At 37.7% G+C, this 26,306-nt stretch overlaps 1 protein-coding gene across 3 annotated transcripts in view; it reads left to right on the top strand.

Annotated features, from left to right (window-relative positions):
• The window catches only part of sema4f (sema domain, immunoglobulin domain (Ig), transmembrane domain (TM) and short cytoplasmic domain, (semaphorin) 4F), a 91,253-nt gene extending 65,283 nt beyond the window's left edge, over positions 1-25,970 (top strand). Inside the window, exons 2-14 of one of the 3 annotated variants that reach the window (XM_016269447.1) lie at positions 12,326-12,471; positions 17,508-17,567; positions 19,372-19,470; positions 19,756-19,867; positions 20,053-20,172; positions 20,258-20,412; positions 20,666-20,847; positions 20,988-21,129; positions 21,573-21,795; positions 21,898-22,007; positions 22,193-22,335; positions 22,438-22,493; positions 24,531-25,970. In XM_016269447.1, the coding sequence (XP_016124933.1) occupies positions 12,326-12,471; positions 17,508-17,567; positions 19,372-19,470; positions 19,756-19,867; positions 20,053-20,172; positions 20,258-20,412; positions 20,666-20,847; positions 20,988-21,129; positions 21,573-21,795; positions 21,898-22,007; positions 22,193-22,335; positions 22,438-22,493; positions 24,531-25,300 (2,318 nt within the window). In that variant the 3' untranslated portion in view covers positions 25,301-25,970. Of the gene's footprint in view, positions 1-12,322; positions 12,472-17,507; positions 17,568-19,371; positions 19,471-19,755; positions 19,868-20,052; positions 20,173-20,257; positions 20,413-20,665; positions 20,848-20,987; positions 21,130-21,572; positions 21,796-21,897; positions 22,008-22,192; positions 22,336-22,437; positions 22,494-24,530 lie in introns of all 3 variants that reach the window. The other 2 variants (XM_016269446.1, XM_016269448.1) reach the window with 2 other exon arrangements.
• Positions 25,971-26,306: the final 336 nt, after the last annotated feature.

Genomic DNA, 26,306 nt, shown 5'->3' with positions numbered 1-26,306 from the left:
GGTTGGCATCCACCAATCCTACAATGCGTCGCTGCTGTAAACAGGTTAGGCTGTAGGCTACACTTCAGCCAAAATTAATTAATTTAAAAAAGTAACGGACAACGCACCATATGGTAACGGTAACAGAGTTAATTTATTTAAAAAGTAATGTGTTACAGTATTAGTTACTGTCAAAAGTAACTGCGTTACTGCCCAACACTGGTTCTGAGTGAGTGCAACCAAGAGGATGGTAGTTTATATACGTGCACTCATAATAAAAATGTCAGCTGAAGTGGTTAGTTAATGAATAAGGTGCAGGTTTTTGTGCAAAAGATGCACAAATGTTTGGTTAATTCAGTCCAGATGCTTCAATTCTCTAAAAAAATGAACTGATAATCTGCAAAAGATAACTCAGTACTTAAAGAATTATCAATACTGTGCTAGTTTTTGCTGTTAAAATGCTTCAAGTTGAGCTTTGGTCCCACTCTTCTCTGTAATCCTCTTGAGCAGGAATGAATGTAGGGCAAGTGCGATTAGTGATGGCCCCACGCTCTTATCATATTCTCTAAACAGACCAGGGACATGTGCACTGCACAAGGTGCTAAAACAGGTTTCGGGGGTATCTGAAGTGGTTTCAAATTTGCAATTGATAAATGTATAAATAGCAACTTTAAAATAAAGATATTAGGACAAATATTAGTCAAAAAATTTGATAAATAAAGAGTCTAGCTGTTTTTATTTAGAATATTAATGGTAATCTAAATAGTGCATACTATAATATGAGTTCAGAGGAACATGTTTCTGGTTTGTTCTTGATAAAGGGGTCCTAACTTATTGGGTTTGAGGAAGGAGTGGCCACTCGTCCACTTATCAAAATACTGTGTATGTCTTGTTGACTGTCTGTCTGTCTACTGACTGCTTTCCTCAGTTCTGCTCTAGTCTCGCTTCTGTCTGAAGTCTTGTAATCTCAGCTCTCTGGAGGAGCTGCTAACTGCCTCTGTTGAAGACACTTTCAAAGAGCTTCACTGAAAGCCAAAGCACTGAGCTTTTGTAGACTCTAGCACTAAGCCAAAGAAAGCACAGTCGATTTTAGCTTTAGCATAGATTAGAGTAGGTTTAGCGGCTACTGTATGTGTGGAATTTTTGAAAGGTTAATTTAATAACCAATAACAGTTATTACATTAATAGCCAGTGTGTTTCATACCAAATCCAGTACATACAAAATACCATTTTGACCTATGGATTTTCCTTGGTTTCATTGATCTATGGCACATCTTTAAAATGAATGTACTGTGAATGCAAAACTTCATGTGTTTTTGTCAGTATTGGAACTATTGTCACATTTGGGATCTTTTCTATTTTTGACTGATAAATTATGAACCTTAACAAAATCATCAAATCAAACCAAATTATAAATATACTGTAATATATTTCAAATTTCAGAATATGTTGCATAATTTGGGTACAAATCATAATCAAATAAATTTTTATAGCAAATATTCATGCAATATTTAGCAGTAGTCCTTAGGCTATGGACAGGGAACAAGCAAGTTCTTTGTATGTGCATTTGTGAGTTGTTTGTGCGTGTAAGTGTGATGTTCACAGCACTTGCAAATGAAGGATTCTAGTAAACTGGAACATTAGTGTGAAGTTTCTGTGTGCATGAATTATGAAACCAAATAATTGTTGAGAACAATCTCTGTGAAGATGTATCAGAACATGCCAGTTTACAATGGACAATACCCAGCATTGCAAACAGTGTTTGTGAGACAGCAATATTAATGTAGGCAAAACAGTCAGAGGTTTTAACAGTGAAATCGTTCATTTCTCTGACAGTAGTGGCACCAAATGCTATTGCAAAAATAATGATCCCAAACAGTCCATTTCCCTTTGGTTGGACAAACAGGTTGGACACAATTATAGTTATATTTATAGTTTATGCTCATTAAACAGGGATTAATAATGTAAATAAAATAGAAGGATATTAAGTAATAATTACTTGATCTTCCTGTTCTATCACTGTTGTGCTTTTAAAATATTTCTCCTCAGTTTATTCCGTTGTCTTTGCAATAATGTGCATGCTAACTGACAACAAACTACATAAAAATACAGCGATGAATGAAATGTTACAAATAACTAGCCCAACGGAAGCATTTGAAGAATGGAAGTATCACTAGAAGACAATGCAACCCTTTTAAACCCAGTGTGACATGCACGCATGAGTCGTGCCTCCTTTTCTTTGCTGCTGTCACACACACACACACACACACACACATGCTCTGTTGTGAACAGGATGTTGATCAGTGACTGACCTCTGCCATCAATCTCCACACACACAATGCACTTCGGTGTAACAATACAAGCAGTTAGCTAATGTCAAACACACACACACACACATACAGAGCGAAGGACAAGTCTCTCTTAAGTCAATGTATCTTAAGTCAATGTGTCATGTATCTGTATGGTACATGAATCTGTGAGTATGCGTATAATCTGTGTAACTGATATGAGCCAGGTTAACTGTGTGCACATGTATGTCTGTGTGGTCGGATAGGCCATGCAGACAGTGGAAATAGTTTGTGGTATTTTATCTGTGTGTGCATGTGTCTGTTTTTGAGCTAGCGGGGGGGGATTTTTTTTATTTTTTTTTTGTGGGCAAAAAAGTTCCCCCTGATGAAATACAGCTATTAGAGTTAGTCTACATGCTAATTATAATTAACATAACAATAGAATACAATACAATGTGACCTTCTATTGTTAAACTTTGCAGCAAACCAGCAGCCATACTGTATGTGCAGCTGGTGAACGTCTATCCGCCAGCTGTGTTCTGTTGTTCTGAGTGCGTGTATGTATGTGGGTGGGTTAAAAGAGCAGGTTTGTCAGAGACATGAACCACTCTGTATAGAGTGACTGATGAGAACTAGAGAAAGGAAGGGTGAAAGATGATAAGATAATCAATGTACGAACAGCACACACTGTGATGCTATGGCCTCCATTGATAACAGATCAGTGTTATGCTTATTGTTCAAAATATGAACTTTAATTGAACCAAGTTTTCAAAACAGAGTTTTTAAACAATGGAACTGGGGCTTGGAGATACTGTATATCAGATATTCACAGTATCCAGTGATTTCCTTGGCGATATAAAATTGTCTTTAGTATAGGGACTAATTCTCACTATTAACTAGTTGCTTATTAGCATGCTATTATTAACATATTGGATGTTTATTAGTACTTATAAAGCACATTAATTATGGCATAACCATATTCTACATCCTTGATCCTACCCTATACCTAAACTTAACAACTATCTTACTAACTATTAAAGGGGTCATATGATGCTGCTAAAAAGAACATTATTTTGTGTATTTGGTGTAATGAAATGTGTTTATGCGGTTTAAAGTTCAAAAAACACATTATTTTCCACATACTGTACATTATTGTTTCTCCTCTATGCCCCACCTTTCTGAAACGCGTCGATTTTTACAAAGCTCATCGGTCTGAAAAGCGAGGTGTGCTCTGATTGGCCAGCTATCCAGTGCGTTGTGATTGGCCGAATACCTCAAGCGTGTGACAGAAATGTTACACTCTTTACCATACTGTGATGCCATGTCCGGCCGGAGCGACGATTCAAAAACATTAAAACCCATTATAAACGAGGCATTTGTTGCATCCAGTGGGGACATAATTATGGATTATAATGACTTGTACTGTCTTTTTACGCATTGCATTGCATCGAACCGCACCGTGTAAACATAAAACCATGTCTGTATTTGTGATCGGAGAAATGACAAACAAGCGCTACTCTACACTGCTCAAAACTCGCGTTTGAATCATCAGTGGCAAATCCTTTAAATGAAAACGTACTTACATTCTGTGAGTCAAAACAGCCGGCATTGTAGTCTACTCTTCCAGGATCAGGAAACAGTCCTCCATAAAATATGTTGCACACAAATTAATATATAATATAACTGTTCTGGAACAGTGTTGTAAATACAAGTTAACCACTGATTTATAGTTGTGTCCTCTTTTGGAAGACCAAACAAAGTAGTTTGCTTTCACAACAAAACACACAGCGGGCTAGAGTGAGCGGCGACTGGAGGGCTAGAGTGAGGGGAGGCCGGCGGCTAGAGTGAGCGGGCTTGAGAACGGCGCGGCTGGCGGATTCAACGAAGGAGCGTCCGGCAGGCTTGCGGCAACCACATGTGACGACCCCGGGCTGGACTCCGCTTCGTACATGGTGAAATCCGATCCGGCTATTCACAGCGCAAAGTTGATGTATTCCCTCAGCGACCAGCACGGATCAGCTCTAGGCATGATGAAGTGGATATCATCCTATTTTGGAAGGCCAAACAAAGTAGTTTCGCTTTCACACCGAAACACACAGCGCCTTCACGACATGGCGGCAGCAACAATACTACAGCGAGAATAAAAGTTACGCCTTCTTTCTTTGCGTAAACATTTGGGCGGCGTTATGCAAATCTTCCCACATTGTGATGTAGACGTGTGGGGGCGTGTTAGAACGAGCCATTTTAGGTAAGCGTGGTTGACTCTTAACTTTTATAAAGAATATCTCTTTGGATTTGAGACTTTAGTCTTTGCAACTTTACAGATCTTCTTCATGCACCAAGAGCTTGTAACACTTCAAAGAAAAAGGAAAAATTTAAATCGCATCATATGACCCCTTTAATAAACAGCAATTTAGGAATATATTGAGGCAAAAGTCATAGTTAATGGTTTGTTAATAGTGAGAATTGGACCTTAAAATAAAGTGTGACCTAAAATTGCACAACAATGCTATTATTTTGACTGCACGTTTTATTTGGCCATTAACATTAACATACATCAAATTAGTTTTATTATCCATCCTCACTTTCATAAGTAAGATCTGTACTTACTACACATCTCTAAACACTTACATTTGTAGATCCAGATACATTTTTGACTGTATTGTCTAGCCCTTGATGGAACTGCAAGAATGCTCAAGGTTGGTGTTCTCCTTGCTCTGTTAAAATATTTTTTTTCTGTACAGTTCAGTGAGTTCATCTAATAATCACAGACTCTCAGGAGTGAGGAGAGTGTTTGCAGTTTACTTCCTCTATTTGTATAATTTGGGGCCTGAGAAATTCACTCAGTGGAGCTGCTATATTTTATTGTTACTCACAGACGCTTACCACACTCCAAACCCTTAGCCTGTCTGCTTACCTTTAGTAACACTCCAAATCCTTAGCCCGTCTGCAGTCGAGTCAAGTTAACCCTGATGTTTTTACACTCTCCCCTCCAGGCCATCTGTCATTACAGATTATGTCAAACAGACGCTTGTGTGTGGTCAAGTCAGACCTCATTTGGAAATCTTTCTCAAGAGTATTTTTGTCTAGCTCAATTAGCATAGCATATCATTAGCAAAACCAGTGTCTTGGGTTAAATAGACTGATCAAATGTATCTTGAGTACACATTAATTAGAGGGATAATCCAATTTTACTGTATTTTTAAACAAAATGCAGCGTGTGAGCATAAGAAACGTGCTTCAAAAACATTAAAAAATATTACCAATCCCAAACTTTTGAAGTGAACAGTATATCAAAAAAATATAATAAAGACACACAATTCAGTGTGTCTGCTGTAACAGCATTCAGAATTGTCTGTAAATGGTAACAGTGAACTATACAATTGATTTACATTCTCTAGTTGTTGAAAGGTGGAAAATACCTGCAATGTGATCTGACATGAAGTGATAGACACTGATAATGAGCTAAATTAGCAAACTTCCAGACTGTTGTCATATAACCTGTGTCCTATAAGTCCTATAAGTAGAGAAGCATGAGAAGCACACACACTCACATAAACCGAGTACCCTGCAATGGAATAAAACTCTAGAATTACTTTTAAACATGAGCTGTAGGAATGAATCTCCCTTTTAACCTCAGGATAATAACGATATGTGTTTGTCAGTTACTTGGGTGAATTATTACAAAGTATTTCCTGTGACTCATAGGTATCAGTTGCATCATTGTTGTCTAAAGAAATGTAAGATGTTTTTCTTGATGGTTATCAATGATGTAACCAAATACAAAGCCTTTTGTAATGACACTTGTGAGATTATACTAATCTTATAGCTCATCTATGCAAAGCAAAACTGTTTTTATATGCTCCATTACCTGGGATAACTTGACACGTTTGCTTTTTTTCCAGAAGAGAAAGGACTGTGCTTCTTATGTCTGTTTGATTGATATGCATCTGTTCTATTTCAAAGCCATGTGTTAAATATCTAGTTCAATTTTAAATGTACACTGTGACTGTGCTTTTAGATTAATGTGTATAGTGCACTATACTTTCTTCACCATCTCAGTATTTTAAAGGATAATCAAACAATGTCATTCATGAATCATAATTATATAGCAAGCCATGACCCACAATGACATCATTTACAGCCACTGTGCTGTTGCCACCTTTGTAATAAGTCATGGTATTTGAAATGCATGAGGTGACATTTATTACATTTGTCTTGCAAGAAGCTTTTCTTTTCTTTGCTATCCATCTTTTTTCTTCTCCCTGACTCTCTGAATTTGCTTTATCAATTCAGCCACTCAGCTGCATCTGCAGTCTTCACAGTAACCATGAAGCGATCATGAGGAATAAATCAAAAATCATGGCTTCAGCGTTTTATTCTCTCTGTTACTCCTGACACAGCAGATAAGCCTCAGAAAATTCCCAGTGGGGAAACCACAGTAGGAATGGCCATTTTGGATGAGTCAAGGTTGAAGGGCTACTGGAAAATTAAACCAGGTGAATAATTAGAGTCTGTGTATGAGCAATGCAGGGGTTTTCCTTGTTGACACATAGAGAAACATTCATTAACAGACAGTGTAAAGCTTCCTTTTCACTACCTCACACAAACCACAGACCAGAAGTCATTCATTTCCAGTGGAGAGTAATACAGGAGCTGCATGGAGTTCTGATCATATATTTATATGTGCACATTTCAGGTTCACATTTGAGCATTGGGTGCTTTTAAATATTTGAACTTATGCGGTTAGACCTTAGAGAGTTTTGAGATTTGAGAACAAAGTGAGAATTGCAATTTTTTGTGTGTTTAGAAATGTCATGCTTTAAACAATATTTTTGTAAAATTGTTAAAATAAATGATGTCTGAAACAATAATTTTAGAATTGTTAAATAATTATGTACATAGATTAGCGCTAGAAAACCTACTGTTTTTTTTTCAGACATATTGGAGCTCATTTTCACAAAAGAAACCCTGCCAAAACCCTGATGCAAAAGCATCCCAATCAAGATCAAGTATTCCATTATAGTGTTATTTCTGTCAGTAGCTAATTCTATTTACATTAACACTGTAAGCTACGTTTTGGAATATTATTGCAGTCTTTCTCTCTGTGATTGACAGATTCAGATGTACATTATTCAGCAGTAGTGAACCCCTCTCCTTCTAAAACAGCAATTCCCAAAACCCCTCAGCAGCCAGAGCCAATCAGAGAGCATTTATGCTGCCCACTCAACACACTGTGTGGCCATACAACACGGCAGAGAAAGAGAATGATGTAAAACAATACGATTTGTTGGAGTTTGGGCATGAGAAGGTAGTAAAGGAGAGAAAATATTTTACAGAGGGGGTAAGAGGAGAGACCAGCACACCGAATTCACTCCTGCCCTCATCTCCCCCTTTCACCCCCTCTCTCGTTCGTCATTCATGATTAATGTGCTGAGACTGAATGAATGATTAATGACGGAGGGTTGGCTTTGGCTGCTGTATCAGCCTATGACAGTGTGGCGCTGGAGCCTTAGTGACAAGATCCATTGCTCTGTATTTTATCATTTCAACTTGCCTGTGTGTGTGTGTGTGTGTGTGTGTGTGTGTAAGACTGAAAGAGAATTTTGAACATTTGTTCTTGCATCAATTCCTGCTGAGCATCTCTAAATGTGTCTTCGTTGTCTGTCTCAGTCACACTCAGTTCAGTGTGGCGCTGGAGCCTTAGTGACAAGATCCATTGCTCTGTATTTTATCATTTCAACTTGCCTGTGTGTGTGTGTGTGTGTGTGTGTGTGTTTGTGTGTGTAAGACTGAAAGAGAATTTTGAACATTTGTTCTTGCATCAATTCCTGCTGAGCATCTCTAAATGTGTCTTCGTTGTCTGTCTCAGTCACACTCAGTCTCTCTCTCGCTCACACACACACACACACATACTCCCTTTACAGACGAGTGGTCAGACACACAGTTGTAAGGGATTGGCGCTTGGTTTGGGGGATCGGGGGCAGATGGTCTAGCTCCAGGAACCAACACCACATCGGTATGCACAGCAGAGTGGGGGGAAACATTTCTGGAAGGTCTTGGAGAAAAAAGGAATTGGAGAGTGACATGAGGACATTTAGCAGGACCTTGCCTAAAGCAAGTGTCTTTGTCTGTTTCCATCTACTGCCTCTGTGTCACTCATTGGGAATGACAGCTAGAAATGATGGAAGAGGGTGGGGTTTGTTGTTGGCAGATAATGATGCACAGATTGAGAGAGAGTTGGATGGAGAAGGAGTGTAAACTGTATGTTAGCTTGAGCTCTAAAACTGATTTTGATGTTGAAAAGCAGGTTTGGTGACTGCAAAGAAAATTGCTGAGGCATTCTTCTGACATTGTTGGATAACACGGGAGCTTTTTTGCATTTTGTGTTTGCAGATGGCCTTATAAATATCTTTAGCTGTACAAAGGGTTTTACAGTTGCATTTCATATAAAAATGGCTACTTGTGCTGTATGTGTTTGTTGAAGGTAAAGTGTGCAGTTTATCTTAGGTCCGGACTGGAAATGATGGAAGAGGGTGGGGTTTGTTGTTGGCAGATAATGATGCACAGATTGAGAGAGAGTTGGATGGAGAAGGAGTGTAAACTGTATGTTAGCTTGAGCTCTAAAACTGATTTTGATGTTGAAAAGCAGGTTTGGTGACTGCAAAGAAAATTGCTGAGGCATTCTTCTGACATTGTTGGATAACACGGGAGCTTTTTTGCATTTTGTGTTTGCAGATGGCCTTACAAATATCTTTAGCTGTACAAAGGGTTTTACAGTTGCATTTCATATAAAAATGGCTACTTGTGCTGTATGTGTTTGTTGAAGGTAAAGTGTGCAGTTTATCTTAGGTCCAGACTATGCATCCTTGTGTGTTACAGAGTATTAGTGAGGTATTATAACATGACACATTTGGTTTAGCAGCTGTCAGATATTAGCTTTAGAAGGAGGTGAGTATCTTGCTGTATTAAAGACTGTTCATCCACGCTTAGCAAGTTAATTGTAAATATGTGTGTGTGTGTATGTGTGTACCTGGTATTCCCTGCATTATGTGGACCAAATGTCCCCACAAGTATAGTAATATCAGTCATTTTTGACCTTGTGGGAAAATTTCTGGTCCCCATGAGGAAAACAACTTATAAATCATACAGAATGAAGTTTTAAAAAAATATAAAATAGCAGAAAGTTTTGTATGAGGAGTAGGTTTAGGGGTAGGGATAGAGTAGGGGAATACATTTGTACAGTTTGTAAAGTAAAAAAAAAACATTACATCTATGGAATGCTTTATGAGGACACAATACACATTAAATTGTGTGTTGTTGTTTTTTCCGGGTTTTTTTTCTTTTCCCCCCCAAAAAATCTAAAAATGCAAAGAGAATGAAAAGCATTTTCTGTGATGGGTTGGTTTAGGGCAAGGTGATAGAAAATACATCTTGTACAGTATAAAAGCACCCACCTATGGAGAGTCCCCGTAAACCACATACAGACATGTATGTGTATATGTGTGGGTGTGTGTGTGTGTGTGATGCTGAAAAGAATATAATGTTAGAAGCATAATGCAAGCAACCACCTAACAATGCTTAAGCAAACACTCAGGACACCTAAGCAACCATATGACAGCATAAAAACCCACCCAGAACACTCTAAATCCCAAAGTATACTTTCATTTTGATGTGAACACAGCTAAATGTTTTTCAAAGTACACTTCATTTGATAACCTACATGAACACAGGTGGTCAACACATGCATACTAGAACTTTAATTCTTGTCCAGTCTGTGCTATTCCTTTTCAGAAGTTATGACAGATAAAATTGGCTTTGCGCTTGTTTAAAGTAGAGTTGCGGTTATCTCCTAACCCCTCACAGAAATGCATGTCAATGCCGGCATGTTGTTGCCATCTCCAGTAGTTTGTTGTTGGTCTTTCTCATCCATTTCTTTCTCTCTCTCTCTCTTTTTTTGGATTGTGAAACATCAGGCCAGGGTAGAGTTGCCATATTGTGTAAAAACTAATTAGCCCAAAAATATTCAAAGCCCATGTGTGAGCTAAGCATACAAAGAATACATGGTTAGATAAATTTGTCTATGGGTGTACAATATGATTACTTTTACATAACATGCACTGTACATAAAATTAAAGTGTACTCTGCCTTAACAACTACATAAAATAGAAATATGCTAAAACCACTCAGAACACCTTAGCAACGCCTTAGCAGCCACCTACAACATCTTAGCTTTATGACATATTGTCACTATGCATGGGAAATCACTGCTCACATTTTCTTCAGACGCATATATGTGCTGCATTCATGCCATGTCGTAATTACCGTAATTTCAAAATGACAACATGTGGAGCTGTTCACACCCTGGGAGCTATCGTATTATCAATGCCTAAACATAGCACGCAATGAATCTGAGGTGGTCAGGTAGTACAAGTTGTAGCTCTCAGAAAAGTCCCAGTACACAAGTTGTAACTACGAGTTCTAGGAGGATGTGAATGCTTTTTAAAAGTTCGTATTTCGTAATTACAGTACTTACAATATGGCGTGAATGCACCTTTAGACATGGCATACCCATTAAAGGCCTGTTCACATCAAAATAAATGTTCAACATGAAAATCCAGTATGGTTAAAATCAACTGCTCTGATATGTGTCTCTTCAGACCAATGTAAATGAAATGGCAGATGGCTGGAAGAAAATGCAATTTCACTCTCTTGCAGTTGGTGGTAATTATGGAAAAGCAGAAATACAGCAGTACACTATTACAAAGAGTGTGATGATATTTGCATATTGAGATATTGCTATGATATTACGCTGACTGATATTTGTCATAATTGCCTTTAATTTTGTATTCTGTACTCAAAATGTTGCAATAAAAACACACATTTTCAATTTTTTCCATTTACTTGTCACAGCAATGTCTAACAATCCTTAGATGGCATTCGAAAGTTCTTGTCGGTGTGAACAGATGTGTTAATTGCCATCCTTCAAATAAAATGTTTATCACCAATTTTTTTGCACCAAAAAGCCATCTTGGTTTGAATAGGCCTTGATAAATAGGGATTGTTTTTAGTGTGGTATATAATTTTGTCCAAACATTTCTATGCAGGCCTGAACTTAGAGTATGTGTGCAAATAAAATAAGAGGGAATGTTGCATGATTGACTCAAAGATTTAGAGTAGGAGAATCTGTTTAATGTCGTCCCATGAGTTCAGACACTGAACAGACGAGACACAGGATATTAACAGTCTGAACTACTCTAGAAATGAGCATTCATTTTACTGCATAACATTTCTGTTGGTTTCATGGCAAGAACAACTCGTACAGATCAGACTTTTTTGTTTCTTAGTGTCACTTACTGTGATACTCTGACACTCATATCACACTACAAGATGAGTGTGATCCGTCCTCTTCTCAAATCTTCTCTGCCGTCCTTCTTCTCTCGCTGTTTCTATATATATTTCTCTAATCTCTTAAATACACAGCCTCAACCCACATGCTAATATACATATCTGAACAGAATTACTTATCCTCACCAATGCTAAACAGATATTCAGAATGTGTGTATGTAAATGTTTGGCTATTCTTGAAAGAAAATATCCTCACAAATATAGTAAAACCAACTTGTAAAAATATTTGAAGTGGTCTTCACTACTTGAAAGGTTCATGAATCATATTTTGCTGTAGTTTGATGAGTCATTTTGATGTCAGGCTTGTGTGAGGGATAGGGTATAGGGCCAACCCTGATCAAACACTCCTGAACAAGCTAATCAAGATCTTCACTGTTATGAGAAAGTTACTGGCAGGTGGTTTGACCAAGGTTGGAGATAAATTCTGCAGGAAAGTGGACCTCGAGGACCAGAGTTGAGAACCCCTGGTATTGGGTGAAGTAACTATCATTATTTTAGTATGAATAGCTTCAAAAGTCTGTGTGAGCATGATTGCAATGAAGAAAGTTGTCTGTTTTTATTTTTATTATATATGTGACTTATTGAAAATTGCTAGGATAAATCTTTCGATAAATGAGATCTAATCCATGCTTCTTTCTTTTTCTCAGCAGACATTTCTAGGCTTGGTTCCGCTGATTTTGGTGGCGTAAATAACTTCAGCACCTTCCTATTGGACCGTGTGTCTGGGATGCTCTACCTTGGTGCACGGGATGCAGTCATTGCTGTGGATACTGCTAATCTATCGAAGAGGAAGATGGTGAGCTCACTTTTTTTTTCTTTTCTTGCAGTGAATGTTACAAATTTCCCTAAAAGTCTATCTTTGTTATTTATGTAGTAACACTTTATGATTACATTTGTTAACATAGTTAATGCTTTAATAGCAGTGTTTCCCCTGCCATTATATTAGGGGGGCGGATAGAACAGGTTTATACCTTGTTCTTTTATTAAACAAACTAAATAGCCTTACGTTATTTATCTTATTTACACGACGGCATGTGATTTCAGTCTCTAAGTTATGGTCACGCTCTCTGTATCACGCACAGCGGAGTTCCACCCACACACACACAAGTGAGCACACTCCCACTAGTATTTGTAAATATTAAGCCGCAAAACGACTATTTAAATATGAATTCTTCGTGTCTCTGTGTTAATGAATGGCGCAGACATGCGGTTTTGTTTACCACTTGTACTGAAGCGCGCGTGAAGCTTGCGGTGATTTTAGCGTCTGCCGTCTCTCTAAATGAGGACATAAATACATATACAGTGGGGAAAAAAAGTATTTAGTCAGCCACCAATTGTGCAAGTTCTCTCACTTAAAAAGATGAGAGAGGCCTGTAATTTTCATCATAGGTATACCTCAACTATGAGAGACAAAATGAGAAAATTATTAAAACCTTATTTTTAAGGAATAATCATACAATATTTCTTCAATGTTTTAATTGTAATATTAAATGACCTTTATTTTCCCAAAAATTTAATTCGTTTAATTTTCATTACTTAAAAGATAGATTAAATTAATATTTTATGCCTTAAAAATGTAAATACACAACACAGAATTTCTGAGCAAAAAAATAATAAGGCTAAATCAGAATTTGGTAACAATAAAACATAAGGTTGGAAAAAATAAAACTTTTCATAGGGCCCTATGAGGTTTCATGATTTTAATTAATTAGACATGCTTTTTGATTAATACAATTTAATTTAACCAGTAAAAAGGAGTCCAGAACACCCCCCCAAATATATTTTTACATTTTATTCCATGAGATCAAACGCAAAGAGGAAAACTTTGCATATTTTTCCTATTTTAATTTTTGTTTTGAAAGTATGGTAAAAACTGGTAAAATGTACCAACAATCACATTAAAAAAATATACACTTTTTGATATACCGTTAAAAAACAAACGAACAAAAAAACAGGTAGCCCATCTGAATTAGGACATTTAGGCTATCCATCTAATAGTAGCCTACCAAAATCTTATTAAGAGTAGAAGTTAAATCTTACTGTAGTCTTCAAATCTGGGTACTGTCTTACGTTTTAAAATCACAAAGAGAGTTTGGTCCCATCAGGCTAACGTGACAGTCATGACTCATGCAGCTGTAAGCTTTTCTTATTCTTTAGTTTTTATTCGCGATCTTTACAACACGCATTACATTACGTATTTCATGGCACACTCGTTTTATGTGGTTTTGGCGCCACCTATTGTTGTGGGTGTATTATTGACATGTCAAAGTCTAGACTCTGACTATAAGACGACCGCGTTTTTTCAGATGTATTTCTACAGACCAAAAGAGTTATCAGAAGCTTAGTGGTGGTGATATCGAAGTCAACCGTTGTGTAGTTTCTTTTATAGCTTCTTCATAGCTTGTTTTTTTACTTCTGTTGATTGTATTTAAAGGCTTCAAAATTCATAGAAGTTGGGTTCAAGCTTGGGTTAAGCTTATTGTCAAGTGTTACCATTTACGCTAATTGAGGCAACTGACACTTCGCAAAGACCCTTAGTTGCTGCTGTTACTACTTTCTTCAAGTCACTGCACTTTCACACCACACATTGGGCCTCATTTACGAAACGAACGTACGACAGTAGTAAGATCAGTTTCTCTTTAGCGAGATTACTTTCTCTTTTTGGCCGGGTTTCGTTTCTCCGTGTCGTAAACTCTTGGGCGAGGCTTCTAAACCTGGGTGTTTTTAGGGGCGTGATATTCAAATGACGATTGTTTTCTGGTGCCACATTTATCAACATGCGATCATTCGTACGACGAGATTGGCGGCATACGAATGTTTCATAAATCACACGTGAACTCTGTCGTAAGTTGATTTGTGCGCACAGATCTGCGCTCGTTTCTACGTTAGATTGATAAATGAGGCCCATTGTGTTCTCATGCAGTGAAAAATACATTCCAGAGCAAAGAGGACACTAACAACATGCTGACAGACAAGACAGAGCAGGTTACTTTTGGTATGAAACAAAATGTCAGCTTTCAAAATTCGTTTTTCTTTTTTAAGAAAGCAAACAATAAATACCAATTTGTGACTCTTTAATGTGTTGTGACAGATCGCTGTACCTCAGTTCAAGTGGCTCGTGAACCGGTCGTTTCTTACTCTTTACTAGTTATAGCACAAAATAAACATGAATGAACATCAGAAGGTACCTTGTTTCAAATGCGGAAAGACGTCAATACACACCATTTTTCAAGTTCAAGTCCACCAACATTAATTTACTCTCCGGTCTGGTTTGTTTGTCGGACAAAATGGCAGATTCGGCATTATGATTGGTCAGATCACCTGTCAATCAAGCCTCCAGGCGAAGGGTCAGTTGTGTTTGTTTAACTGTCATAATGAAAAAGATTTAATTAAAGTGGAAAGATTAAATCAGGTAAATCAATAAATAAAATGCTTTGTGCCAAATAACAACATCCAAACCGCACATCAACATGCTCACATACAACCATCATAACAGACAGCCCGACAGGATTCAATACGCTGCTTTTCATCAAGCTAAACTAGATGATCTCATCCCTGGTTGCTAGTGCAGCTCTCTAACCAAATTAACCCTCCCCAATGTCCCTCCCCTTTCCCCCAGCAGCCAAATCTCACTGTCTCCTATCATCAGAGTCAAAATTTATCACACACTGTAATGTAGCTTCACGTCCGTTTACCCTCAAGCACACACAGAGCACAGGACATGCTTGAAAAGTACCTCCATCTGCACTGTTCATGGTCTGGAAGCAAAATTACTCTGTGAAGTGTCATGTAATATTAGATATTAAGATTAAGGAGAGCTGCTGTGGTGAGATCATGGCACTGGTATCATGGTAACTCGTTTCCTGTGATTATATGCACAGTCTTGTCCCAAGGCAAAGTGTTTTAGATTTTGGGGGTTAGAATTTCTCTGCAAAATTTTTTTTTTAGCTCACTGAGAACATACACATTATTTTAACCTCATTTCAATGCAAAGAATATTGTACAGACAACCAGTCAGTAAAATAAAAACGGAATAATTCACTAAAGAAGATGGATCAGGTATTGTATCATCCTAAAGGGATATAATTTGCCATGAAATATTGATTTGGTTTAAAATTATTTGATTATGTGAATAGAAAGACCACAGGGTGACATGACAGAATCTCAGTATACAAATTTTTTACACAGCTCTCTGGAATACTTGATTCTGATTGATCAGTTACGGCATTCTGTGATCAAATATTTTTGTATAATGATTTTATTTGTCTTTATGAACTGTGTATTTGACTGTTTTCTCTGACAAGCAGTCTCTGCACTGTGCTAAGTATAAGTATCACATATCACTCTATTGTCTCTTTAATCTTGCATCAATATTTTAATGTCTGTTTATATATTTTGTCAGTTATATAATATTTGGTTTGTGCAAAGAGCAGGAAAACACACAGTCTGACAGACAGTATGTTGTTTAGCAGAATATTGATGGCCACACAGTGACCAGGATCTGTCAAAGTCCAAAAATTACAATTGGTCTATAGGTGTTGTCACATTTACCACTGTCCAGACATCCAGACATTAGGAGTCCATGCAATCTGGAATTTTTTGTGAGTGTGAAAGATGTCTGCACACGCTAGATTACGCTATGGGTTATAGCTGGTCGCACAAATTTGCTGCGTTGACCAATAAAAAGCTGTTTTGTTTGAAAGTAACTTCTTTGTGAGCTGAGAATCGGTACACTTGACAATGAACACTTGAACAATGTACCTTTTTAACTGCCAAATTTTACCCACATTTCACTAATGTGACTGCACCTTAAAACAGTGGTTCTCAAACTGTTTGAGAACCATATTTTCCAAACACAATATTTGAAAAAAAAAGAAGAAATATGTTGGTTTACATTTTCACATTTTAGCATTTTAATTCAAATAAGAGTTATGTTATTTTAATATATTTATAAAAATTAAATAATTTAACTTAATACATTTACCACTGTCCAGACATCCAGACATTAGGAGTCCATGCAATCTGGAATTTTTTGTGAGTGTGAAAGATGTCTGCACACGCTAGATTACGCTATGGGTTATAGCTGGTCGCACAAATTTGCTGCGTTGACCAATAAAAAGCTGTTTTGTTTGAAAGTAACTTCTTTGTGAGCTGAGAATCGGTACACTTGACAATGAACACTTGAACAATGTACCTTTTTAACTGCCAAATTTTACCCACATTTCACTAATGTGACTGCACCTTAAAACAGTGGTTCTCAAACTGTTTGAGAACCATATTTTCCAAACACAATATTTGAAAAAAAAAAGAAGAAATATGTTGGTTTACATTTTCACGTTTTAGCATTTTAATTCAAATAAGAGTTATGTTATTTAAATATATTTATAAAAATTAAATAATTTAACTTAATACTACACTATACTCACTTGAAGCCATAATAGCTTTGTTTGAGGAACAGGCTGAAATTTGAATTATCATTTACTGAGTATTCAAACATGGAAGATATGTCACAACAGGTTTACTCAAATTAACTTCTTTTTTTTTTTTTGAGAGAAATTATATATTTTTTTGTGAGAACTATCCCTTAAAATCTGTTGTTTAATGTTATGTAAATGACCACAAATGCTATTTTCAGATACTGGCTGAATGTATTGATATAATTGATACCTAAATAAGTAAATAACATTTACAGGTACTGAATATACATTTTAATGGATTATGTTTTGCGTAATCATGGCTCACATGGTTTCTTTTTAACCAGCAAACTATTTGAAGTACTGATCTCTCTCTCTCTCTCTCTCTCTCTCTCTCTCTCTCTAAATATTTATGTAGATTGAGTGGAGTGTTCCAGAAGAAAAGAGGAAATCTTGTGTTGCTAAGGGAAAAACAGAGGTAAACTCATAGTGTATGGTGTGTGTTTGATGTGGGGGGATATAAAGAGCTCAGTAGCAAGCAAACAAATGATATGAACCTTGTGAAAGGGTTGGAAGAGATCCTACTTCCAAAATCCACCATTTTCTTGCTTTGTTTATTTTTTAGGAATGTTTTTAAGGGTCCCATTAGCACTGGGCCAATATGACAGTAGTCACACTTTCACTGACACGTGACAGCGTGGATGCAGCATCATTGCTAAATTAAATATTTCCAGTTACAGATACCACTGTAGAAATGCACTATTCACAGAAAGCAATGATTAATTTATTCTGTGAGTAAAAGTGTCCAATAACAGGGGGGTTACCAAGATGAGTAATGCTGTTTTTCTAAACTAAAATGTATTTCTTAATGTTTAAACCTTTTAAATAATAAAAAATATATACTGAGTGCATATTTACTCTTTAGTATCGTTCTCTGTGTGCGCGCCATTCTCTCTGTCCTTCTCTCACTTGAGGGTAGCACATACGGCGAGTGTGTGTGTGTGTGTGAGAGATAATGAGCTCACTTATTTGTGCTTAGCATTCATTGCTACATTGATGGGGGGGGGTGGGGTCTGTGGGTGATTGACAAGTGGGCTGAGGCCCTAATGGGGGAGGGTCAGAAAGGGTGTGATTAGGCAAACAAAAGGTATGTCGTGATAGAATGGAGGAGAGGAAACAAAAAAAGAAAGATCTGAAGGAGTGAGCTAATTGACCCTGGAGACTTGCGACTGGTCATTTGAATGAACACTTTTCCCTCTCACACATTCACATTCAATTAAAACACATGGAAAACTCTGAATCGATTACTGAGAGCTGGGCTCTCATTAATCTTTATTGATGTACTTAATGGTCTGTCTAGTCCTGAAATTGAAACTTTTCGAGTAAAGCCAGCTGGTTTTAATCAAAATTAGAGCCTGGCGTATGTGATAGGATGCATTTGTGAATGAAAACCTCTTGTTTGCCTTATATTGTGAAATGTCAATCATTACCAATTAACTGTGCCCTTTAAAGGATAAAAAGGGGAGGGGTTACTGTAGAAAATGCCCTGGGGTCTCAGATACAGCCCATTGGGGTTCAGGTTACCAATTGCTGTTATTGATACAGAAACTCTTGTTCTTCTCAGCAATGGTTGAAAGTGACACATTCACATAAGTCAGGTGTCCAGTCCTGATTCTGGAGGGCCAATGTCCTGCAGAGTTTATCTCCAACGTGTCCCATCATACCTACCTGGTAGATTCTAGTAATCCTTAAGACCTTGATTACTTTCAAGTGTGTTTAATTGGACAGTGGCCCTACAGGATCAGTTTTTAGACACCCCTGACATAAGTTGTGAAAAGCATCAGTGCTCTTAAGATTTGTGACATCCTGAAAAGGCCTATAATGCTATCTTTAATTGTTGAAGAGTCTTATACTGTACATTTATACTATCAATCAAATCATTAAAATGAGAGCTGCAAGTGACATTGACTGTAATTGCTAGTTAAATCTCAATTAATTTGCTTTTAAATTTAAAATGTATCTTTGTCTGTAATATTGTAACATAACACAAAAGCTTTGATAGTTTGTTTCTATATATCTGTAATTGTTTTTGTCTCTTTCACCAAGGCTACAATTAGTTGGTGTACAATACAGTAACAGTAATACTGTGAAATATTATTACAATTTAAAATAACTGCTGTGTATTTGAATACATTTTAAATTAAATTTTTTCCGGTGATAACAAACTAGTATATGTTATTAGTCTTACAGTATGCCTTGCTTTACTCTGCTGCCCCTCACAGGACGATTGCAAGAACTACGTCCGCCTGCTGGAGTTTTTGGGTGAGGGACACATATATGCCTGTGGGACCTTTGCCTTTGACCCCCAGTGTGCATTTATTGTAAGTCTGTGTGTTTCCACAACTACACCGACTCAAGTCTTGTCATACTATTAAGTAGGACGATTAAAAAGAAATGCGTAAAATAAGACAGCTATACATATGTACAGTATTTCAGTAAACCTGTTAGCTTTAGACTAATTTACACTTTTCCTCCTGTGGTATATGACTATAAGTGTGTACTCCTCTCTCTCTATTATATTTTCTTCTTCGTCTAATTTCTGCTCATTTCTTTATATTTACGGACAGACAGAAATTATATTTATCTGCCTTCTCTGCCTCATTTAGAACATCTCTTCATTCTCTCTGGAGAAACATGAAGATGGTAGCATGAAGATGGAGACGGGGAAGGGAAAATGCCCCTTTGAGCCCAGCCAGCATTACACAGCAGTCATGGCAGGTATGAAACACATGCTTACTTTGCTATCTAAATAAGGCCATGCGGTAGATATATATTGCTTTTGCACATGGTGAAAGCTAATTATAACCTAAATGCTAAGGTACGTACCAAAACACATTGAAAACTAAGAAATGACTTAAAAAGTTTAAAAATACAAATTTATTTTTTATTTCTCTCTTTTTCAGGAGGGATCCTTTACACTGCTGCCACAAGTAACTTTCTAGGCACAATGTATGACATTTCCAGGGCAACAGGCATCGAGCAGGAACGCATCCGCACTGAACAATCAATCAATTGGCTTAGTGGTAACACACTCATCCATCCAGACAATTTACACCCAGATTGTTTATAACCACACGCTTCATGACTTCTGCCTGTTTCTGAACTCAGATCCAGAGTTTGTCAGTTCTGCCTTCATCCAAGAGGATGAGAAGAACAATCCTACTGGGGAAGATGACAAAATTTACTTTTTCTTCACTGAAGTAGCTAAAGAATATGACCTTTACGCCAAGGTCAAAGTACCCCGAGTGGCCAGAGTCTGCAAGGTAGGAATTAGAGCTGATCTGTTTTCTTGTCTAGCCTCTCTAGTTTTTTTTTATGGCTTGGCTTGGTTGAAGTCTCAGAGGGATGTTGTACAGTAGTTCTGCTGTCAGCTGATATGTTATGTAATTGTACTGTTCCAGTTGAGTTCAGATTTCTTCAGTCACAAAGTTCTTCTATTCTTTGCCATCTGTCTGTCTTTCATCATTTATTTTCTATCACATCTGATCTATCTTGGTCTCTCTCTCTGTTATGTAGTCTGATGTAGGTGGTATGAAGACGTTGCAGAGGCGGTGGACGACGTTTCTGAAGGCCCAGCTGGTGTGTGAAGATCGAGCAAGTGGACAGCGATTTAACGTTCTGACTGATGTGTTCACTGTACAGCACCAGCCTGGAGACCCCAGCAGCACACACTTCTATGGCATATTCACCTCACAGTGGTACTTTGTTCTGTTTCATCTCTGACCTGATTTAAACTTCTGTGCTGGATTCATCTCTTTTGAATTAATTCTTTGCTTTTTATTCCTCCATGCTTGTTGTTTTGTGTGTTTGTCCTGTTGTGTTGATATGTAATGTGTAGGGAAAGAGAGGAGCTGTCAGCCGTGTGTGTGTACAGCCTGGAGGAGATCACTAAGGTGATGAATGGACCCTTTAAAGAGCTGAAAAAGACCTGTGAGAACTGGATTAACCCAGAACCCATACCAACACCGCGACCAGGACAGGTATACAGCTGCACACTCAACACCATACCATACCATATAATTAATATTACTGTATACAATAGATGTAGTTTATGTGTTATTTTATTCACAGTACATACAGACACTAATAGAGCAATGCTATTGTAGTCATTGGCACTCACGTCACCAATGGCGTTGTAATTTTTGGATCACGTCACTTAAGGTACATGATGTACATGAGTACATCAGATGACCACTTCCCCCCTCACTTAACTCGGGCACTAGTCAAAAACTAGCCAACACTGAAAAAATAACGCACAAAAGGTCCCAACAGGCTCAACCAAAACAAACATTTAACCAATCAAAATATATACAGTAGTATTAGTATATGTGTTTGCTGGGAAACCAACCCATGAACTTAGAGTTGTTAACATCATGTTTCACTAATTATCTGTATTGATCCTTTCTTCTTTCATAACTCTCAGTGTTTGAATAGTGCTCTGATGGAGCAGGGCTTTGAGTCCTCCCTGAAGCTACCTGATAAAGTGCTAACATTCGTGCGTGATCACCCGCTTATGGATAACAGTGTGGTGGCAGCACCCCTGATGATCAGAAATGGCATCACATACACTAAACTTGCCGTTACCTTAACAATGGCCTCCAGTGGTCTGAAGCAACACATGACCACTGTTTTGCACCTTGGAACAGGTAAGAGATGTTAAACAGAAAATTAAAAAACAATTATTTAATAATCATCAATAAACATTTAATCATCATGTGTGTTTTATATACATGTGCATGTGTTGATAGATCATGGAGAGCTGCACAAAGTCGCTGTAGTTGGTCCGAATGCAACTCTTATTGAAGAAGTCCCTCTGTTTTCTGCACAGGAGCCAGTGAATAACATATTGCTATACAAAGTAATGACATAAGTTTTTATGTTGTTTAATGTGGTCTATTTTATTATTATTATAATTAGTGATATAAAACAATACTGTATGTTCAATCTGAATTCATAAATTTTGCCTGCCTCCTAAATCATGTTAGTAATATTTAGGGACCAGTGAATGGATTAACTGACCCTCTCTGTCTCTCTGCTGTATAGGATGAGGCTCTGGTGGGCACTCCTCTCTCTCTGGTGAAGTTACCCATAGTGGGTTGTTCTCTGTACTCTACCTGCGAGGTGTGTGCACGTGCCCGAAGTCTTGGCTGCGTATGGAGGCATAAAGAGGGAGATTGTGCTTTGAAGTATGTCACAAACAAACACTCATTCACACAAAAGCATATCAGAACACACAGATTGAGTCTTCCTTTGTTCATTGTCGTCACACAGTTACATTTATATTTCAGGCCTGGTGAAGTGGTAGAAGCAGATGATTTGGTCAGGCAATGCAACAAAGGTGAAAGTAAGTCTGACAGTGGTACCTAATTTCTATATTCCATAACTGTGGCATGCTGTCGATCACCACAGACACTCATTTCATCTCTGTGTTTATAATGAACTAGAAATAATTTGATAGTAAATACATTTACAATTGAATTAGGTGAGCAGACTGGAAGGTTTAAAAGCAGAAATGACTTGTCAAAAATTTACAAAGTATATATTGAGAGATGCAAAACCAAAAATCCATATAGTTTATGAGATTTCTTTAAAGGGGTGGCTCACTGTTTTTTTCTAGGCTTGATTGTGTTTATGGGGTGCAGTCTAACATGTGTTAATGCTTCGTTTAAAAAAAACGCATTATTTTTCACACAATTTAGCTTTATTCCACACCGCTCTGTCCCTTCTCTGAGAAACGTGCTGATCATTTCCTGCTTTTATGAAGCCCCACCCTCAGAAATAGGCAAAGGGCTCTGATTGGTTAGCTAGCCTAGTGTGTTGGGATTGGCTAAGCCGCCTCTAGCGTGCGTCTATGTTTTTTGTTTGTTGTTGTCTCATACTTTTAGATATACTGTTATTTGTAAATTCTACTGCTTATGTTAGCTTTTAATATACGGTTTTATATTTAGCTTTAATACAGTACGGCAACTGCACACGCGTCCATGTTTAACACTTCTCATAGCTATGTGAAAATAAGTGTATAATTGGAACAGTTTATTGTTGGAGCTGAGCTGAATGAGAGAGAGAGAGAGAGAGATGCAGAGCGTGTGCAGAGCAGGGGGACGCGAGGAATAGTATTAAGAACCGCTGCTTTAGAACATTGATTTTGAAACTTGTGAATCCATTAGAATCGTTAGAAGACAGAATCGTGATTCATATATTAGATTTTTATGGGCACCTCTAGTTTTCTCTTCCTCTTCTCTAAAGCAGCGCAGCATGGCCTCGCACCCTTTGCTGCCTTTTCCTGAGGGCAGGGTTATCTGGGTTTGTTACATCACGAACCCGGGAAGTAACTTGTTGTTGTAGTCCCTACCAGCCGTTTTTGTAGGCATTAAACTGCCAGAATTTTAAAAGACGATATCTCCGTTTGCATTGAACTTTCAGCTTTGTAACTTTGCAGATATTGTTTATGCTCAAACAGCAACTTTACACACTAACTAACGTTAAAAAAGTGAAATCGCAATCAACCACCCCTTTAATGTTTATTTTTTTATTCTTAAAGAATAGTTTGTGTTGTATCTTTATGCAGATGTTCTCCACATTATTGCTGCTCTAAGAAATTCACTGTAAAAAGTACATATCAATTTTTAATTAAAAAAGTCTCTTATATTGTAATATTGGGTAGACAATAATTTGCTATTAACTGAATGCAAAGTAGATATTTTCCAGATGATACTTTTTAATAATTTGCTTTGTATTGGCTATGAATACAAGCAAAGATGAACATACTGTATATTTAAAGCTGAACATTCAGCTTTGCCATAATTTTAAAATATATTAAAATAGAAAACACATATTTTAAATTGTAATAAAATTTCACAATTTTTACATTTATTGCATTTTTAATTCAATAAATGTCACCCTGGACCACAAAACCAGTCTTAAGTGTCAATTTGTCCAAATTGAGATTTAAATATCTGAAAGCTGAATAAATAAGCTTTCCATTGATGTATGGTTTGTTAGGATAGGACAATATTTGGCTGAGATGCAACTATTCGAATATCTGGAATCTGAGGGTGCAAAAAAATCAGAATATTGAGAAAATCACCTTAGCAATGTTCTTAGCAATGCATATTACTAATCAAAAATTACGTTTTGATATATCTTCATGGAACATGATCTTTACTTAATATTCTAATGATTTTTGGCATAAAAGAAAAATCTATAATTTTGACCCATACAATGTATTTTTGGCTATTGCTACAAATATCCCTGTGCAACATAAGACTGGTTTTGTGGTCCAAGGTCACAAATTCAGCCATGGTGACCATATAGTGTTGAGAGAGAGAGAGAGACAGGAAAATGAATTGTGACCTAATCTACTTTTTCTCTGTAACTTTAGGTCTTTGCTCCCCGCCTGTAATTGAAATGCGTGTTGTAAAGGGTCTGCGTGTCCTGCTTTCTTGTGTGCAACTGTCTCCTCGTCCCTGCCACTGGGACCATCCTCCACATAGTCACACCCGCCGCCACAACAATGACCTGGAAGTGCAGGTTACAGAGAAGAGCCTAGGCACCTACGTGTGTCTATGTGATGAAGTAGGCAGAGATCAGCCACCCTGCCGCAGAGCCGAGTACCAGCTGACCCTTGACAACCCCAGCATGGAGGGGAATGTGGCCATTGCAGGCGGCCGACACTTCCTGGCTTCACACATAATTTTTTTCGTTGTAGGTTTTGTATTGGGTGGCATCCTGTTATTTCTCATTTACAAACGGCAAGGTGGAATGAGAGGGGGCGGGCACTCATCATCCACGTTGGAAAAGGGGCAGGACTTGCTTCCTTCTACAGACACACCGCAGTCTCCAAGCAGCGCCAGTTTGTTGTCAGAGGCGGTTCCATTAACCGAGAAAAGGAACGGGACACTGAACGGTCACGGACACAATATGCACCCGACTGGGCACAACAGCAGGCATATTTATTCTAACTCCAGCGGACTGAAACTGCAGGAATCAGCTGTGAACCTAGCAGAGGAGCTGGATGGTAGAGAAAGGGCGGGGCCAGATGGGGAGGAGGAGGGATTGGGGGAGGGGCTAAGTGAGATGGAGGAGGATTTTTCTAAGATGCCTTGTCTAAGAGGAGCACCTCTGGCACAGTGTGAAGAAAGCTCTATCTAAAGACCAGCACACATGTGATTTTTGAGACTACACTCTGTGAAAGGCTTGCAAACACAGACGGAGGGCTGGAGGAGAAGAGGAAAGCAGACAATCAAAGAAACTGATACACATTCCAAATAAGTGATTAACATACGCAGTCGCACAAAGAAACACACAAACAAATAAACTGCATTTGTTGGAGGCTCCTCTACTACTCCTTTACATCACTGTCCAGTCCATTCATTCCTGTGTACATAACATGCTGTGTAGATCTGTGTCTATACTACTGTTTCTGCATGTATTTGTTTAGACAAATGGGCACTTTTGTGTACCATCCTCAAAGCCATGCGCACCCACAAGGAAATACACAGTCTGTGCATCTGTGTGTGTAGTTCTTATTTGCTCGGTCTGTTTCCTCTTTGAGGATTCAAAGTTCAAAAGGACTTTCAGAGGCAAATGACCCCTCCGCAGCCCAGAGCAGCACAAAGCCACCTCTGTGATTGATGCTTCACAGCAGCAAATAATGAATGAATGATAGAAATACTGGAAATTAGATTTTTGCCTTACAGATAAAGCGGTTTGAGTACTGCTAATTGAAGGTAATGTGGCCTATGGCAGGGCTGGATTGTGGGGTTCCTGCCAGAGAAAGGAACATAAAGGGGCCCTCAGAGCATACAGTATGAGCTGGCTCCCTGGGTTAATATTATTGAAAATAACAGATCGTTTAGTGTTACATATTCTTTGTTGTTTATTCTAAATAAAGAAGTATGTTCATTAATGTACAGATATGTTGTATTCTAAGTTTCTATTTTTATAATTTATATATGATGAAGATAAATGGACATTTGTGTTTCAAACATTTATTGAAGGTGTTTGTGTGAATGGCTGTATGTGTGAATGCCTTGTGATGCTCTTTGGAATAAAATAAAAACTACCTCCCAAAACAGTGTTTTTTTAAAAATCATTTTTAAACAGTTAAAAACTATTGCGGATGTTAACACACACACACACATGTTTGTTTCTGTGA

The sequence above is a fragment of the Sinocyclocheilus grahami genome, unplaced genomic scaffold, assembly GCF_001515645.1.
Source record: "Sinocyclocheilus grahami isolate Dianchi unplaced genomic scaffold, SAMN03320097.WGS_v1.1 scaffold52.1, whole genome shotgun sequence".
Taxonomy (NCBI): Eukaryota; Metazoa; Chordata; class Actinopteri; order Cypriniformes; family Cyprinidae; genus Sinocyclocheilus; species Sinocyclocheilus grahami.
The sequence above is the reverse complement of the archived record's forward strand: the minus strand, read 5'-3'. Positions and strand labels throughout refer to the sequence as shown.